The 17,633-nt window shown below is 33.1% G+C and overlaps 1 protein-coding gene across 1 annotated transcript in view; it reads right to left on the bottom strand.

Annotated features, from left to right (window-relative positions):
• The window catches only part of LOC133327346 (protein yellow), a 38,800-nt gene extending 21,430 nt beyond the window's left edge, over positions 1 to 17,370 (bottom strand). The window contains exon 1 of the mRNA XM_061535940.1: positions 17,136 to 17,370. Coding sequence (XP_061391924.1) covers positions 17,136 to 17,370 — 235 coding nt within the window. The remainder of the gene's footprint in view (positions 1 to 17,135) is intronic.
• Between the last annotated feature and the right edge of the window lie 263 nt (positions 17,371 to 17,633).

Raw genomic sequence — 17,633 nt, 5'->3', positions numbered from 1 at the left:
ACATTTGGACATTTTGTGGTACTATTGGATTCAGGCGTAATCATGCTTGGTAAAAATAATAGGGGTTGCAAAATTTTGTTCAAATAGGATTATCCATTCGCCTGGTTTTTGATTTATGAATGAATGAGTGGACCAATGGGTCCCATCTTCGAACTTGAACTAGGCTTGGTAAAGATAATAGGGCTTGCAAAGTTTGGCTCAAATTGGATAATCCATGCGCCTTGTATTGGATTTATAAATATTGAACATTTTGACCATATATGGGGGAGGGTCCCATCTTGGTAAAGATAATAGCCTTGATAAAGGTTGGTTCAAATGGAATAGTTCGCGTGGAGTGCAATTTTCGACACGACAACGTCTACTGTAATAAGGGTGAATGATTTAATTTATTAAATTAATACACATTAGTACATATTTTAAGCAATCTATATATATATGGAGGAGGTAGAAGAAGCAGTGGACCCATATTCTCCATCTTCGAACTTAAACTACGTTTGGAAGATATATTACGATGTGCAAAGTTTGGATTAAATCGATTACTCCCTTCGAGAGTTATCATGCGCATCAGTCGGCCAAACGAATAAAACGAATTTGGTCCAAAGAAACATGGGAGTCTACAACCAATATCCCGATGAGGCACATTTTTGCCGTAGCAAAGTGTATATACACTCATTAGCTATAAAAATTACAAAATTTGTGATGTACCGTTTTATGGATGGCATTACCTAAACGTTCACCGATATATACCGTATCCTGGGAATAATTGCACAATATGTGTGTGTAATTTCAACAAACACACGGACATGGCTGAATCGTGTGCGAATTATTAATATATGTCTAAATATATTATTTTTTCTCAGAAAACTGCATATGTCAGAAGAGCCTATCAACCATTTTAGTACATTTCTTCTCTTACTGCATACTACATGCATTTCGAAAACGACCTCGATATCTCAACACTACACACCAATTCTAATCACATCAGAAATCTAACTCTATACAAAATTTTAGTGTTCCACGTCTATCGGCTAACCTTAATCCAAATTGTACCAAATTTAGTATCATTTAGTACATATTAGAAAAATTTCCCAAACTTCTCATAAGTAGGTATTTCCCAAACTACCAACACACCTTAAATCTACAATGCAGTAGTAATCTTATTTCAAATTTTCAGTTTCCAGCTCTATCGGTTCACCCAAATCCAAATTGTACCAGACATAATATCATTTAGTAATGTTTAATACATTTCGTGCCGTTCTAGTACAAATTTCTCAAAACATAGCCTTATCTGATACCTTTGGTTCAAGAATGACCCTCACTCCTAATTTCAAGATTTGTCTAGGCGTTGATGAATCGATAAGTCAGTCAGTGAGTCAATTAATCATAGATATTATTATTAATATAGATATTATTGATCTGATGATAATGAATATTTGCAGATGTTTTAAAAGAAATGATAAATTTAATATGCACTCCACCTTATGGTGGAATGTATACAATGTATATGCATATATTGGACCAATTTTTGGATTAAGGGGACCCCCCCATTCTCAGGGTCAAAAATTTTGTTGATATAATTCGAATCTACACTAATTAAAGAATGTCCCTACAAAAATTCAAATGAAAATCTCAAGAACTCTTGAAGATATAGCCGATTTATTGTGTCAGCATCAAGTGACGGCTGAAGGGCTTCTCAAACTTTAAACGCGTTTTCTCTCTAAACATTCTGTTGCGAATAGCGGGCACGATAACTCAAAAACTAATAATCCAATCGGTTCCAAATTTTGCAACGTTTCTCTGGGAGTGTATAGCTCTCGTATGAACTAGGATAAAGCAAATCGGTGAAGATCTTCCTTATTTTTTAACTTGGTTTTTGGTAAAAAATCGGCGATTTTCCAAAAATATTTTTTTAAAGGTCCACCATTTTGTTAATTTTAGACCGAAGTCAATAATCCTAGTTCATACGAGAGCCAGACATGTATTCTTTCTAACACCGTTGGAATTTTCGGATTCCGGTGTTCCAGTGAGGAGTTATCATGCCCGCCATCAAAAATAAGGACTTTTCTTTAATTACAAAAAACAACAACAAAACAATAACAAACATTTTTTGTAAATTATTTTTCTTCTCTTTTAAATCTTCAAACATATATGTGCAAAGTTACAAACCTTAACAAGCATTGGTATTGATTTACCAGCCCATTGAAATTCTTGTAAAATTAAAATCGAGAATGGGTGGGGTTCCCTTAAGACATCACTATGTTGTAACGGTTAAAATTGTTTTGCTGGCTGTGGTGCTATTCGACATTTTGAATCCACATTAGAAATAATACGCTTCCAAATTTAAAGCTTTTTTAATTATTTTGCAACAACTAGTCTGCAGTATTGCAATGCTATCTTTACTACTAAGTAGTAATATTATTTACATTAAATCGGTTTAACAGCTTAAAATTGCCATATATCAAAGCTGTAACATTGTTGTCACATTGTAAGTTTGTTTCTTAAGTCTTTCATCAATAACATCTCTCAATGAGTATTCATTAAACTAAATATTTCCCAAAACCCCAACAACAACAGCTCTAATTTATAGACATATTTTGTAATAATCTATTTCATAGAATTAAGAGAAATTAACAATTGTTGTAGATTTGCCGTTAATGATTCACTTCCCGCTGTGTTAAATCGCCAGGCAATCTATTATAAAGGTGAACAACAGATTTTCATATTTTGTTTTGTTTTAGTTTTGGTTTTTTTAATTTTCAAAAACCCATCTAGTTAATTCTACGAAATATAATAGGCTCAATATAATCGGTGTTTCGTTTTTACGAAATGTTGCTGCGTGCATTCTTTTACATCATAAATGTGATGTGATTTAATCGAAATACGACATCAGGCAAAGCCAGCCTCCATCTTACCGAGCATCTATCGAATTGGAAACGGAATTGATTCAAAACGTCTTAGTAGTAATGAATGAATTGTACGAAATATATTAACTCCATTAAATCATATGTCAGTCATTAAGAGTCGCTTTTTGTTGTTGTTGTTTCCACACTAACATTTGAATCGACAGACCCAATCATCGTCACGGGCCATTGTTTTGGTTCATTTCAGTTCAGTTCACTTCACTTTTAGTTTGACTGACTGTCCGTCTGGCTGTCTAGTTGGTTGGCAGTCAACAACGAAATGTTGTTGTTGTTGCTGTTATTGTTGGTGTCCAACAACACACGTCTTTACACTTGGCTTTAATGTTTAGCTGTCGGCTAGTTAACTTTACTCTTGTCGACTGACTAGCTTTATGGACTGACTAGTAGGCTTACTTGTTCGGCAGCCAAAATGTTGTTCACGGTTTTAGTGTATTGTTTGAAAGCGTAGCGTGTATTTTTTTGTTGACTATCAAACTGTGATTGTTTTGTTTTTATTTGTTGTTTTTTTTTTTATTTTTTTGGCTTTACTATAATGTTGTTGTTATTTGCAAAGTAACACCTCAGACATGTTGCATTCAATTTAAATCAATTTGATTTAGTGCTTTTTATTGCATTTAAATGTTGAATTTTTATTTCGGAATATAGTTTTTTTGTTGTTGCTTTAGTTAAATGTAATAAATTATAAATCAAATTTACAAATTGTTAACCAAAATTTAGAATATATATTAGGGTGGGATTGTAGGCGAAAACGTGTATTTGCTAATTCGGGAATTCGATAATATTTGCTCTCGGCAAAAGTGTATTTTTCTGAATATACTTAAAGTGGAAGACAAATTTTGATAATTTTAATACCCCCAGATTTATTGCTAATGAGGTAATTTACACTTTGATACGTCAAAAATGTGCCTCATCGAAATATTGGTTTTAGACCATATTTTCGACCAAACCCGTTTTAGAAAATTTGGAGTCGATTCACAAATACCCGTCCATCCGTCTGCCTGGTGCACACGATAACTCTCGAAGGGAGTAACCTATTTCATCCAAACTTTGTACATCGTAATATTTCTTCTAATCTTCTAATCGGTCCACTCCTTCTGGTACCTTCCCCACAAAATTATCAAAATTATGCTAAAAACTAATTTTATAATATCATGCGAAAGGACTATGCGATTTGAACCAAACTTTGCTCACCCTATTATCATTATCAATCCTAGATCATGTCTGAAAATGGGACCTATTGGTCTACTCCTTCTGGTGCTTCCCCTTCCTTCTGGTAATTCAATATCAAATGAATGGGATGTTCGATTTGAACCAAACTTTGCACTACATATTATCTTTATCAAGCCTAACAACAAAAACATATAGCCTTTACAAAACAAATAATAAAGATTGTGTGTAATTTAGAAACCTTCGCAAACCATAGGCTTAGGGTATATTCCTGTCGCCAACACCGACTAACATTTTTTAATTGTTGTGTGTTAATTGTTCGGTCTCGGCCTCAAACCGGGACCGAACTTTTTATACCCTGAGATTTGCAATCAAATGTTCCTCTATACTGAGAATTTACAGCTTATGCTCTGAAAATTACAGACACTCAGGTCTGAAAACTGGAATAGGAACTTCAACGTACCGCAAAATAGGTGGGGTTATAACGATGGGCTCATATCTTTGTGAAGAAAATTCAAATTTGAAATTTAGCCATATCTTTTATGGCTCCCTCAAAGAAGAAGCTGGTCCAAAAATGCCCATTGGACCATATAAATTTAATGGGCTGATAATTCAAGACCGTCATATGACATACAGTGATGTGGAGGCATCATTAGACATGTGAGTTTAGTAGACGACCCAAATCCAACGAATGTTGTTCGTGAAAGCATTACTCCGAACAAAATGGTCGCCTTTTCCTTCGGCTAAAGATGTTATGTAGCGACTGTTCCGCTTTAACAGTGATCATTTAATTTATTTAACATGATCAATTCTGAGTGTCTTCTGGAAATTACGAAAAACATGAAAATAAGAATCATTATCCTCCATTTAATGATGATAGGGTACGGTTGTCATCGGTAGTCGGCACAATGATCTTTTACGATGATTTAACGGTGATCGGGAACTGGTTAGTAGTACATATTGACTAAGAGTCCGTACAAACTACCGAAGTCTCTGTGTGGAACAGTAAGCCAAACCCTTTGTGTGTGTGTATTTATGTAGCCGCCAAATAGAATGGCGAATTATCGTAGGGGCAATAGACATCCACTAAACAAAGTAGCAAGCCTGTGCAATGGCATGAATCTATTAGTGGATGAAACTGAAATACTTATGTTAGCGGTGTAACAACGTGAATGAGAATTATACAGTGGTAGTGTAGAAAACGAGGGTAATCGTCAATGCGTTTATTTGGCTGAATATAATAGTTCGTCGCCAGGTGTTTCCTATTCGACCTCGATTTCATGATCCTTAGATATTCCATTCTTAAGGTGAAGCCAACACATCTCCTACGATAATTATGCTTTTGGATAATAGTGTTAGACAAATGGTAAGTTTCACTACACGGTAGAATCGATTGAATATTTTAAGCTTGGTTTTCCTGAATATATGTGAGCATCTCCATACAGTTTGCAGTCGACCAATTGCTGTTCTCGTGTTGTCAAGTCTTTGATTGCATGTTGGATATATTGAGAGAGAGAGGGAGAGAGAGAGAAGACAAATATCATCCGCATAATATATGGCTTCGAATTGTGGTGAGAACTTCCGTGCTATGCCTCTTCTCTGAGAGCATGCAGTACAATGGTGGACAGAATTCTGCATCTTCGTATATTGCTTTTATTATTTAGATTGTTTTCTGTACAAATTTCTTAATATCATTGAACATTGGGATACATTGTTTTATAATGATTCTCAGGGTGTTGGTTGGTTGGTTGGCTGTGTGGCCTACAGCCTCTACTTGACCTGAAGTCAACTTGTTCATCTCTTAAGCGATGTACACACTAGCATTTTTGAGTGGCAGCTTTTTTATCGATTACTGTTCTCTACATCTTTGCCTGGAAACAACACCCCCTTGAATTTGTGCACAGTGGTTGGGGTCCTTGATTATTATTTATTTGGTGTTGTCATTTTCCTCGGGATGGCTCCATATCCAGATATTCTTATTTATGTAATCATGGGGTGTTGATGTTACAGATGTACCCTCTTTATTGTTAGTTAATCAGTTTTGTATTCCAGCTAAGTGGATGATTAGTCTGCTCTAGCATGTGTTAGGGCTGTCATCTCTATCGTTGCTTAGGAACAACGCCACCTTGAATTTGTGCAAAGTGGTTGAGATCCTTGCTTATTATTTATTTGCTGTTGCTATTTTTCTCGAAGTGGCTCTATATCTTGACATTCCTGTTTGTGCAATCCTGGTTGGAGTCCTTGCTTATTATGTATTTGGTGATGCCACTTTTTTAAAAGCCTTTCAGAATATAGGAATATTCTTTCAAAGTAAGGTTTTTTGAAAGACAACTCAAGAATTATTTTTTAATTTTTCAAAATCTAGCCAGATCATAGATTACACAAAAAATCTGATTGAAGACTAGATCAAAGACTATATCCAAAAATTTTGTCCAAACGAACTCCATTTTCAGTAATGATTATTCGAGGCTTCCAAACGAAATTTGTAAATTAGAATTATAATAAAATTATACTTTTTGTATATATATTTTCAATATTATTTTTTAAAGAAACTGAAGAGATTACAGAGATATATTAATCTTATAACATTCAAAATCCAATAGACGTTTGGATTTGTTTTATTACATTTGTCCAAAAACTTGATTTCTAGCAACTTGCCACCAATAATTTCAACCCAATATACATTTTTATGTGTTTTATTTAATTGCAATTGATATGTTTTTTCACTATTCGTATCTATGTAATTATTTATTTTATTATATTGAATTATATCGTTCAATATCTATTAGTTTTTTTGCTACAAAATTCTTTTAGTCCATTAAGAGACCATTTATGGTGTCCATTGCTGCTGTCCATTATTGAATGACTTGTTTGTTAGTTATTTTAAGACAATGTCAGTTTAGACAAATAAATTTGACAGCAGCTAGCTAACTGCAGCTCACATAGCCAAATAAATCACTTTAATTTGTTGGAAAAACATTCCTTAATTTTTGTTGTTGTTTGCTGTAAATTATTAAACAATGTAACAGGTGCTATTGTTGAATGGCTGACATAGCAATAAAAAATATTCAAATGATGTGTTGTAGACAAATTGAGGAAATTTTGTGGATAAACTCATCATCATCATCGGCATCAGAGCCATTGTCGATGATGATGGTGGTGGTAACAACAGGAGTTGTTTGTTTTCGATTTATTGGTGTGTTTCCTTGCAACAAACAGGTCATTTATCAAATTAAGGAAGTCTGTAAAGTTGAATTGTTTTTTATGTGTGTTGTTTTTCTTCTACACCAAAATTAAGGCAATTGCCTTGTACTTTCACCATAACCGGCTAGAGTCCCCTGTATAATCTCATTGGAGTTCAAGGAATGTTTTGTGGTGCCAGCATTGATGTTGTAATGAAATCCTTGATGTGCTTTTTTGTTTTTCTTCGAGTGTTGAGCGTTTTTTTTACTTCTTCTTTCTTTCTCATTGTTGTTTATGCATCATAGGTTAATCTTTCTTTTTTTTCCTTTCTGAAAATTTGTTTGCTATTTGTGTGTGGTGGAAAACCTGTTGTCTTTTGTTTTTCTTTTTGGATTACATAAAAATCTGAAATCAATATTGTTTTTATGTTGTTGTTCGATTTTTTAACAATGACAGATATTAGATAAATATTTGAACAACAAACGATGGTTGTGGTGAAAGTATTGGGGGGTATAACTAGGATATGGAATTGGAAAAAATGTTTACCAAAAAATACAACCATGCTTAATTAAAAAAGTATTGGTGATTTTTTTTTTTTGGAAATACATAAAAAGATGATGTAATATATCATGGTCATGAAGTTGTTGAAAAAAAATTCTTAAAAAATCCACACCTAATGGTAATGAGGTTGTTGAAAAAAAGTACTGAACTTCTTGACAAAAAAAATTACATAAAAAATCCACACCAAATGGTAATGAGGTTGGATGAGGTCCTCGCCTAATGGTCATGAAGTCTTTGAAAAAATTTCCTTAAAAATTACTTAAAAAATCCGCGCCTAATGGTCATGAAGACCGGAAAAATGAAATTGGATCCATAAACATGTCATACTACAACCGATACTAATTTTTTTCATATGGTCATATCTAAATCTGAACCGATTTTCAGGTAACTTACCACTCATCATTCGAGACTCAATTCATTACGCTATCGAGGGATATATAGGGACTTTGGTGCACCATTTACATTAAATCGGGCGAAAATATATTTGGGAGCTATATCTAAATCTGGACTGATTTTCAGGAAACTTAATATATATCATTCTAGACCTAATTCATTACGCTGTAAATGGTGCACCATTTACATTAAATCGGACGAAAATATATATGGGAGCTATATCTAAATCTGAACGATTTTCAGGAAACTTAACACACGTCATTCTAGAATTAATTCATTACGCTGTGCCAAATTTCGTGCAAATCGATGGATTTATAGGGACTTTGGTGCACCATTTACCTTAAATCGGACGAAAATATATATGGGAGCTATATCTAAATCTGAACCGATTTTTCCCAATTTTAATAGGGTTCGTCCTTGGGCCAAGTAAGTGACATATGCCAAATTTCATCAAAATCGGATCATTAATGCGACCTGTACTTTGTTCACAAAAACACATGGATGGACAGACGGAAGGGCATGCATAAATCGACTCAGAAAGTGATTCTATGCATATTCTCAAAAGGAACCATGGGTCTATCTCGATTATTTTTGCCTGTTACAAACATACGCACAAATACATAATACCCTGTACCACAGTGTGGTAAAAGATATAAAAAACACGCATAATGGTCATGAAGTAAATATAGGTCAATGATTTCACTTTGAGAAAATTTTTCTTATGAAGCCTCACAATACCTTTCTTATGAACCCTCGTACAACTATTAGATATCAAACTATTTTAACAAGCTTTCAATGATTGACCTAACAAGACAACAACTGTCACTAAAAGCGATACAAATACTAAATCATTCTTCGGACGCTGTTTTTTTTTAAATATTTTTTTCTTCTCGTTATTTGTAATTCAAAGAAAAAAATATTGTCTCTGGTCGTTCATAAATTTTGTTCACATCATCATCGTTATAGCACCGGCTATCCTATATCAAGTTGTTTCGTTGAAAACAATAACCAATCCTCTTTCCCAATACTGAAAAAAGGAAATTTATAGTTTTCATTGGAAATTGCAACATCCACCTCCAGCTATTGAAAATCGTTATCATTATAACTTTGTTATTTTGTAAACTAGTCCAAAATCAGTTTGAATCTACAAACAAATTTTAATAGCTACAACCTGTTCCACACACACACTCTGGTGATTAATTTCAATTAAAATATCTGTGAAAAATTGTAATGGAATAGCTAGCATAAACACATCATGTCTTTATTAATAACCGCACCAGAGACACCTCATTGAACAAATTTTCGTTTTATGTTGATTTATTTGGTTTTGGTCACGCAGAGATAAGTAAAACGGTTGCGCAAACATTATAAATTTTTATATAGTTTAGTGGCAGGATTAATAAATCGTAAAATGATGAAAGATGTGGACCATGTAGGCATGTACGTTGTGGACATAGCACGTTGGGAAACAAGGTGTTTTATTACACACAAAATTGGGAGCAATTTTCCAACATAGTTGTGTTAATATGTGCGAAAATCACTTCAAGCCATCAAGTGATACAAAATATTGCTTCTTTGTATAGAAGAAAAAACGGCCCAGTGAAATGGGGCTTAATTTTTGCTATAGCAAAATTTCTTCAGATTCTGAGAAGTATTTTTTTCTTTAGGAAACATCAATAAAGCTTATTGGTCATGTAGTTTTTGAAAAAACCGAAGGCATCCGAAGCTCCCTGAAATTATAAAAAACAACCACGGCATCAACATAAAACACGATGATAACAAAAACAGAGAATCACATAAGATAGCGACATCTAGAGGAATATGTGGGAAATTTCTAAGAAGCGTTATTTCTAGGCTACGATAGATGGCAGGACCATCACATAGGATAAGTTATATTCATCTTCTTAGTAGGAATAAAAACAATGAAATTATTAACGAAATAAGAACTAATAAGATGTCGAGGCTTTGTGGGAGCCATATCGCCCTGAAGAGGAATAACTCGAAAAGAAAGAGACAAAATTTTCCTAATCTACATAATGTTACCCAGAGGACTTTTTTTCTTCTCTTTTCTAAAAAACTGTGAATTAATTTTAATTACGTTTTCTTCCAAATAAAATTAAGGCCTTCTGAACAAAGCCGTATTTTTATACCCTTCACCACACTGTGGTACAGGGTATTATGTCTTTGTGCATATGTTTGTAACAGGCAAAAGGAAACGAGATAGACACATGGTTCCTTTTGAGAATATGCATAGAATCACTTTCTAAGTCGATTTATGCCTGTCCGTCAGTCCGTCCGTCCGTCTGTCTGTCCATGTTAAATTGTAAACAAAGTACAGGTCGCATTTATGATCCGAATTGGATGAAATTCGGCATAGGTCACTTGTTCGGCCCAAGGACGAACCCTATTGAAATTGGGAAAAATCGGTTCAGATTTAGATATAGCTCCCATATATAAATTTAACCGATTTAATGTAAACGGTCCCTATATATCTTTCGATTTGTACGAAATTTTGTACAGCCTAATCATTTAGGTCTAGAATGATGTCTGCCAAGTTTCGTGAAAATCGGTCCAGATTTAGATATAGCTCCCATATATAGTTTCGTCCGATTTCATGTAAATGGTGCCCCAAAGTCCCTATATATCTTTCGATTTGCACGAAATTTGGTACAGCCTAATCATTTAGGTCTAGAATGATGTGTGCCAAGTTTCGTGAAAATCGGTCCAGATTTAGATATAGCTCCCTTTTATTATAGATTGATTTTAAGTAATTGACGTACTAAGGAACCAATAGGAACAAAACGTTCTGAAATTAGTATAAGCTAACCTGTGACAAGTTTGTTTGAAATTGCTCAATATTTGGATAGAGCTTCCATATATATTTTCGCCAGATTGACATCAAATTTTGCACAACTTACACAATTGAGCATCGAATTACGTAGTTGCGTTTTCTAGAAGTGCAGACATAGCCCAACGGATGACCTATTTATATTTTTTTGAAGTCGATTGACATACTATATGGATAGATCTAGGTAGATTCACATTTAGATAAATATCACTTTTTTTTTTTGCATCCAATTTTATGTTATAGTCCTGTTTAATATACCCATAGTGGTGAAGGGTATCATATAGTCGGCCCCGTCCGACTTTACTACTTTCCTTACTGGTTTATTAATATTCTCAGAGCCAAGGGATTACATATTTCTTAAAAAAAACATCTTCTGAACATGGAAAAATCCTCAAAGCATGAGGGCAATTTTGTCAATAAACGGAGAATAACTTTTTCTGTAAAACAATTATTCAGGCCCTGAGGACAATGTTTTCTCAGGGCCTGAATTCTTATAGCATCCATAACACTTATAGAGTATTTTTTCAGTAGTAAATATACAACAACATGTCCCGAGAATAAAACCAAACATAGGGGCCTGAGGATTCCTCAGAGAGAAGTTTTTAGAAGTTCTTTCCAATGGAAAACCATCCTATAACAGATAACAGATCGGGCATTCCATTCGCCTGATATTGTATTCATAAATATGAAAAATTTAGACTATATGTGTGGGAGGTACCAGAAGGGGTGGACCAATGGATCCCATCTTCGGACTTGATCTAGGCTAGGTAAAGATAAAAGGTTGTGCAAAGTTTGGTTAAAATCGAACATTGCATTCGCCCGATGTTGGATTCATAAATATTGAAAATTTCTATCATTTGTGGGGAGACTTCGAGGCTTGGTAAAGAAATAGGTTGTGCAAAGATTGGTTCAAATCGGAAATTCCATTTGCCTGATATTGGGTTTATAAATATTGAACATTTTAATCATTTGTGGGGGAGGTACCAGAAGGAGTGGACCAATGGATTTCAACTTTGAACTTGATCTATGCTTGGTAAAGGTAAATGGGTTGTGCAAAGTTTGGTTCAAATCGGAATTTTGGAAAAACATTATTCTTAGCCATAAGGCTGAGGGTAAAAAAACCTAAATAAAATTTCAAGTTAAGGAGCACTGATTTTCAAGTTTGTTTGCTCATATGATTAATGACACCCTTGGTGACCGTGTTCTAAAAGGACTCCGATTTATGGTCACGTCCATTTTAAGAATCTATATGGTACTAGCTTCATTTTTGAGCCGAAGTAAGGCTATAATTAGAAACTTCGTATACGTAATTTTCAGTAGAGGTTCGTGTTTAGCTCCCATATAAAGGCTTTTCCCAATTGGTCCTAACCGACAAGTAGTTGTAATTTGACATTCTAGGCTAAATGGGATAAAATATAATTGGTAGACAATTTTAAATATATTTACATACGTATATGTATTTTCATACATGTTTTTTTCTTCATTTGTTAATATTTTTAAATACAATCGACTTTTTTTTAATTTTGCATCCATTAAAATATTTTTTTCTTTTTTTTTCAGCACGCTCTAACCAATAAAAGGTAAGCTATCTTTATGTCTACATGTACAAATAATCAAATTCGCAGTAAATGGTTTTATAACTGACATTTGCTACTTTTATGAATGTGTATCAAAAGAATTTATAATATAATAACATTTTTATTGTGTCATAAATCCCAATCCATCAACATTCACTTTTTTCTATTTAATATTTTTTACATTCAATTTAAAATAGCAAATATCAGTTTTAACACATTTCAGAATAACGCCATTCAGAAAGATTTATTTAAATCAATCATTTTGCATAATTATTTAGAGTATTGTTGTTGTTGTATTGTTTCAACTGGCCAGCCAGTCGGTCATATTCAGTCAGATATATATTGTCATAAAAAAAACTGGTAATTTGAAAAAGTTATTAAGAGCCTAGCTATACATCATGTCATACTATAGTATAATATAGGTGAAATGTTAATTAACAGTGGAGCTTGACTAGAACAGATTAAAAGTTATAATATTAAGGGAACAATTTGAAATTAAATTTAAAAAAATAATTAAAATATATATATATATATATATTTTTTTTAATTTTAGTTTTAAAATACTTTTATATATTAAAACGACTTCATAATACGATCCGTGGTGTACTTAGGTGATGTTCGAAAATGGACTATCTCAGCCCATTACCAACAAGATTGAAAGTGTAAAATTGTGAGAAGTTCTATTAATCATTTTTGAAAATTTAATATATATATATATATATATATATATATTATAGTTTGAATATGTTGTGCAGTTCTATAAAAAAAACGCATTGACACCTTTTTTCAAAAGTTTGAAAGTTATGAAATATTTTATAAACCCTCCAATCTATTCAGGTTATACTGTATATCCCGTAATATGGTCAATTATTAAATTAATCAGTTGAATGACTGAACAACTTAATAAATTTGCATAGGTTTTTGTTATTACTTTTTTTATGAAGCGGAAAAAATACAAGAAGTGGCCTTCATGGTGAATTTAATATTAAAGCTCACTATTTTTAATTACATTCCGCATAATGAAATGCATTTGAAAAAATGTCATTCTAATTGAGGTATTTCCTTACATTCTCTTGTATTCAGATTCAGAACAATGTGTCTAATTGTAAATAAAATATTTACATTCTCCAAATGCCAATAATTTTGAAATTTCGTGTATTTTTTGGAAACAAAAAAAATCCCTAATTATTCGCCAAATTATCTCATTGATTAGAAGATACGCATGTCATATATAGGCCAATGAACTAAGACGTTTCTAACAGAATTAATTTTCAAAATAAATTTACATATTTATATAAATTCGTGTTTGTTGATTTTGACATAGATGACTCATCGATGGGTTACTCTAATATAACAGGTAGCAGCAAATTATTTATTATTATTAACAATCACTGTAACAGAAATAAGATAAATGTAATTTTTGTTAGACAATTATAAATCTCGTGTCAATATTTTATACATGTGAGAGATATAATAGACGTTGTAATTTTGCTAATAAACGTGCCAGCAATATAAAGCCAAAAATGTTCTGCAACAATCCAAAATTCTTAAAATCGATAATGGCATGTGTATATAGCCACTATACAGCTTTGTAGGCTACTGCCAGGAGAAAACTAAATACCAAAAGAAAGATGGGCTAGGACCTTGAACATACCGAAAATGTTGCCCGATCTTCATATGAGGGCTCTGTATAAATTGATCTATGAAACTGTTGAAAATGTTGTACCAAACTGTGGACAAACATATATTGATAAGGTGGAGTTTATATTAAATTTGTCATTCCGTTTGCACAACCTCGAAATATTCACCGTAGAACTATAATGTATATTCTTGGTCAGAGTAATATTGTATGTCGGTTTATGCATTTCCGTCTATTGAAATGACGATATAGCTCACAATAGTAAATATAGAGCTTTGGAATTTTGCACATACATTGATATTACCACTTGGTATAAAAAATATATCTGTCCACGTTATTGTATAGCACCCATATGTACCCCCAAATATTCGATTTAGAGATCCTTGGCATGTTTTTCAACTAAATTGACTGTAATCATCAATATTAGTTCACTTTTGAAGGTAGGCAGTTTTGAAGACTTCCCAGACAAAATGACAAAAATGTTCTAGGCAAGTCCTGCCTTCAAATTAAAATTTCCTCATCCACCTCACGTGTTTACAAACAAATCCCTCACAAAAAGTCGGAGAGACATAACTCAAATTCCAACAGTAATATAATCAACCCCGAGGGTCCCAATTAAAATTATTAAAATTAAACATTTCCTTTCCCCGATCACACAGTTGGCTCACACACGGTCACATCCATAACATTCCCATCATCCTCCACAAATACCACTGTCGGGCTATCCCACCAACAACAACAACATAAATCGACATATTTTAGTAAATAACAGGTCCAGACCCGTTTAGGTTTACAAAAGCCCAAGAATAAATGTTCATAGTTTCTTAACAACACCCAAATCCATAAATCTCCCCAACAACTCCATATTAAATTTTCGCCGTATTTATAAGGTAAAATATTTTCGATTTATTATTTATAAGAAATTGTGAGATCAACAATCGAGATCTCTTAATCTCCCCATATATAAGTCCATCAAATCGGAATTAGGTCTCTGAAACATTTTGAATTATTTGGAAAATTTTTGACCATGGCAAAATTTCAGTATCCAATGAAGGGGGAAGAGAAGTTAGAGAAACCTCTGTGGGCAGATCTCAGGGCTATACCATTATATGAGAGCTATCTTAATAATTGAACAAATATTATATTACTCATCGTGATTTCAACTGACGGATGGGCGGACGGTCAAATGGTGTACATTTTCGGTGATCGACAATTTGTATCAAAAAGTTATAGGATGTCCAACAGAAATTTCCATTGAAAAGTTCGAAATTTGGGCATTTTTTCCACTAGCAAACACTCAATATTGCATTTACACCTGGCTGTAAAAAGTGGCTTGTTTTCATTGAACCCAGCACATTTTAAAAATTGCCCGAAAAAAGTTCGTGTGTGTTGGTGCAAACAATTTTTGAAAAAATACGTTCACTGTACTTCAAAAGAAGATTTTCAGATTTAGATATAGCTCCCATATATAGCTTCGCACAATTTTAGGTAAATAGTCCACTAAAGTCCCTGAAAATCTTTTGACTTGCACGAAATTTGGCACAGCGTAATGAATAAGATCTAAAATGATGTTTGCCAAGTTTCGTGAAAATCGGTTCAGATTTAGATATAGCTCCCATAAGGTTAATTGTATACCAAAGTCCCTATATATCTTTCGAATTACACGAAATTTGGCACAGCGTACTAAATTAGGTATAGAATGATGTATGCAAAGATTCGTGAAAATCGGTTCAGATTTAGATATAGCTCCCATATATAGCTTCGCCCGATTTTAGGTAAATAGTCCACTAAAGTCCCTGGAAATCTTTTGATGTGCACGAAATTTGGCACGGAGTTATGAATAAGATCGAGAATGATGTCTGCCAAGTTTCGTTAAAATCGGTTCAGATTTAGACATAGCTAACATATATATTTTCATCCGATTTAAGGTATATATCTTTCGATTTGTACGAATTTTGGTATAGGGTGTACTGAATTAAGTTTAGAATGATGTTGCTAAGCTTCGTGAAAGATCCATAGCTAGGCCGATTGACAACGACGTACTGATGTTATATAAATTAGTCTCTGGCAAGTTTCCCTGAAATCGGTTCAGATATAGATTTATAACAAAACACGTCGTCTCTTAGGATACATATGTAAAATATACCCAAATTGGAGAAGGGTATCATATAGACGGTCCAGCCCGACTTTACTAGTGTATATACCCGCATCAGCCATGAGGCGTAGTCCCTCAGGACTTTATATTTTATATTAATTTGTTGGTTTGATGTTTTTTTAATTCATCATTAAAATAAGTATTGAAATATTTTTTTTTTCAGTTATTAATTTTTTAATCATTTCTGAAAATGCCTTTATTTATGTTTTTTTTTACAAAAATGTTTGTTGCTGTTGAAATAATGTTTAACAAAAAAAGTTTGTCCTCAAAGTAGATCAGGTCAATCGTCTAGGTTTTCGAGGTGTATAAATTTGAATGTTGGTAGTTTTATTTTTCTATAGATTCTTCGTAATCACATGGTATTTTTTTTTTTTTTTTTGAATTTCTATTATTCAATTTGTTATTTTTATTTAGGTTTGTGTTTTTTAACTCTTCAATTAATTTTTTCCATAATATATTTTTATTGCAAATATTCACTAAGGTACATTTCCGTGCTTTGATTTTTTTAATTTTAATTTTTTTAATCCACAGTTTTAATTTTTAATATTACATTATTTGGAGCATAATTTTGAATATCTTTAGGCTCACATTTTTTTGAATTTTTGAATTTCAAAAATGTTCATACGTGTCCTTTGTAATCTTTTAAAACTGTTCATCACATGCGTCACACACACAAACGTAAAAAACTTACCATCTCTCCAACGGGGTATGGTCACAAATAAACGATTCTGCCAATGTTCAACGCCCACGGGTAAGGCATTTTGTGGAATGTAATCACCACTTGCCAGCGCCTGTTGTTTCAAATTCTCATTGGGAAAAGCAAAATCCAGCTGTTTCCAATTGAAACGTTCTTGCAATTTGTAGGCTGCATTGCCGAAATGAATGCACAGCACAAATGTCAATAGGCCAACTAGAAGATAAGTCATATTGCACACACACTTTCACTTTCTTTCTTTCAATAATAATTAATAAAAATATTCCAAATATCCTTTGGCACTCAATAATCCATATATCCTTTTAGTATTCCTTTTTGTGTGTGTAAAGAATGTCTTCTTTTTCTATATTTCTTTCTATCACTTCTTTTCCTCTTCTAGTGGCCCAAACCATTAACGGTTTTTGTTGGTTTTGGATTTTTGAATTGAAGCAACGAACGTTTAGCGCGCAACTGTTTTGTTTACCATTCGAACTC

The sequence above is a fragment of the Musca vetustissima genome, unplaced genomic scaffold, assembly GCF_032173495.1.
Source record: "Musca vetustissima isolate MV318-11 ecotype Yass unplaced genomic scaffold, APGP_CSIRO_Mvet_v1 utg19356, whole genome shotgun sequence".
In the NCBI taxonomy this organism is placed as follows: Eukaryota; Metazoa; Arthropoda; class Insecta; order Diptera; family Muscidae; genus Musca; species Musca vetustissima.
Note: the sequence above shows the minus strand (reverse complement) of the source record. Positions and strands in the feature narration are given on the sequence as shown.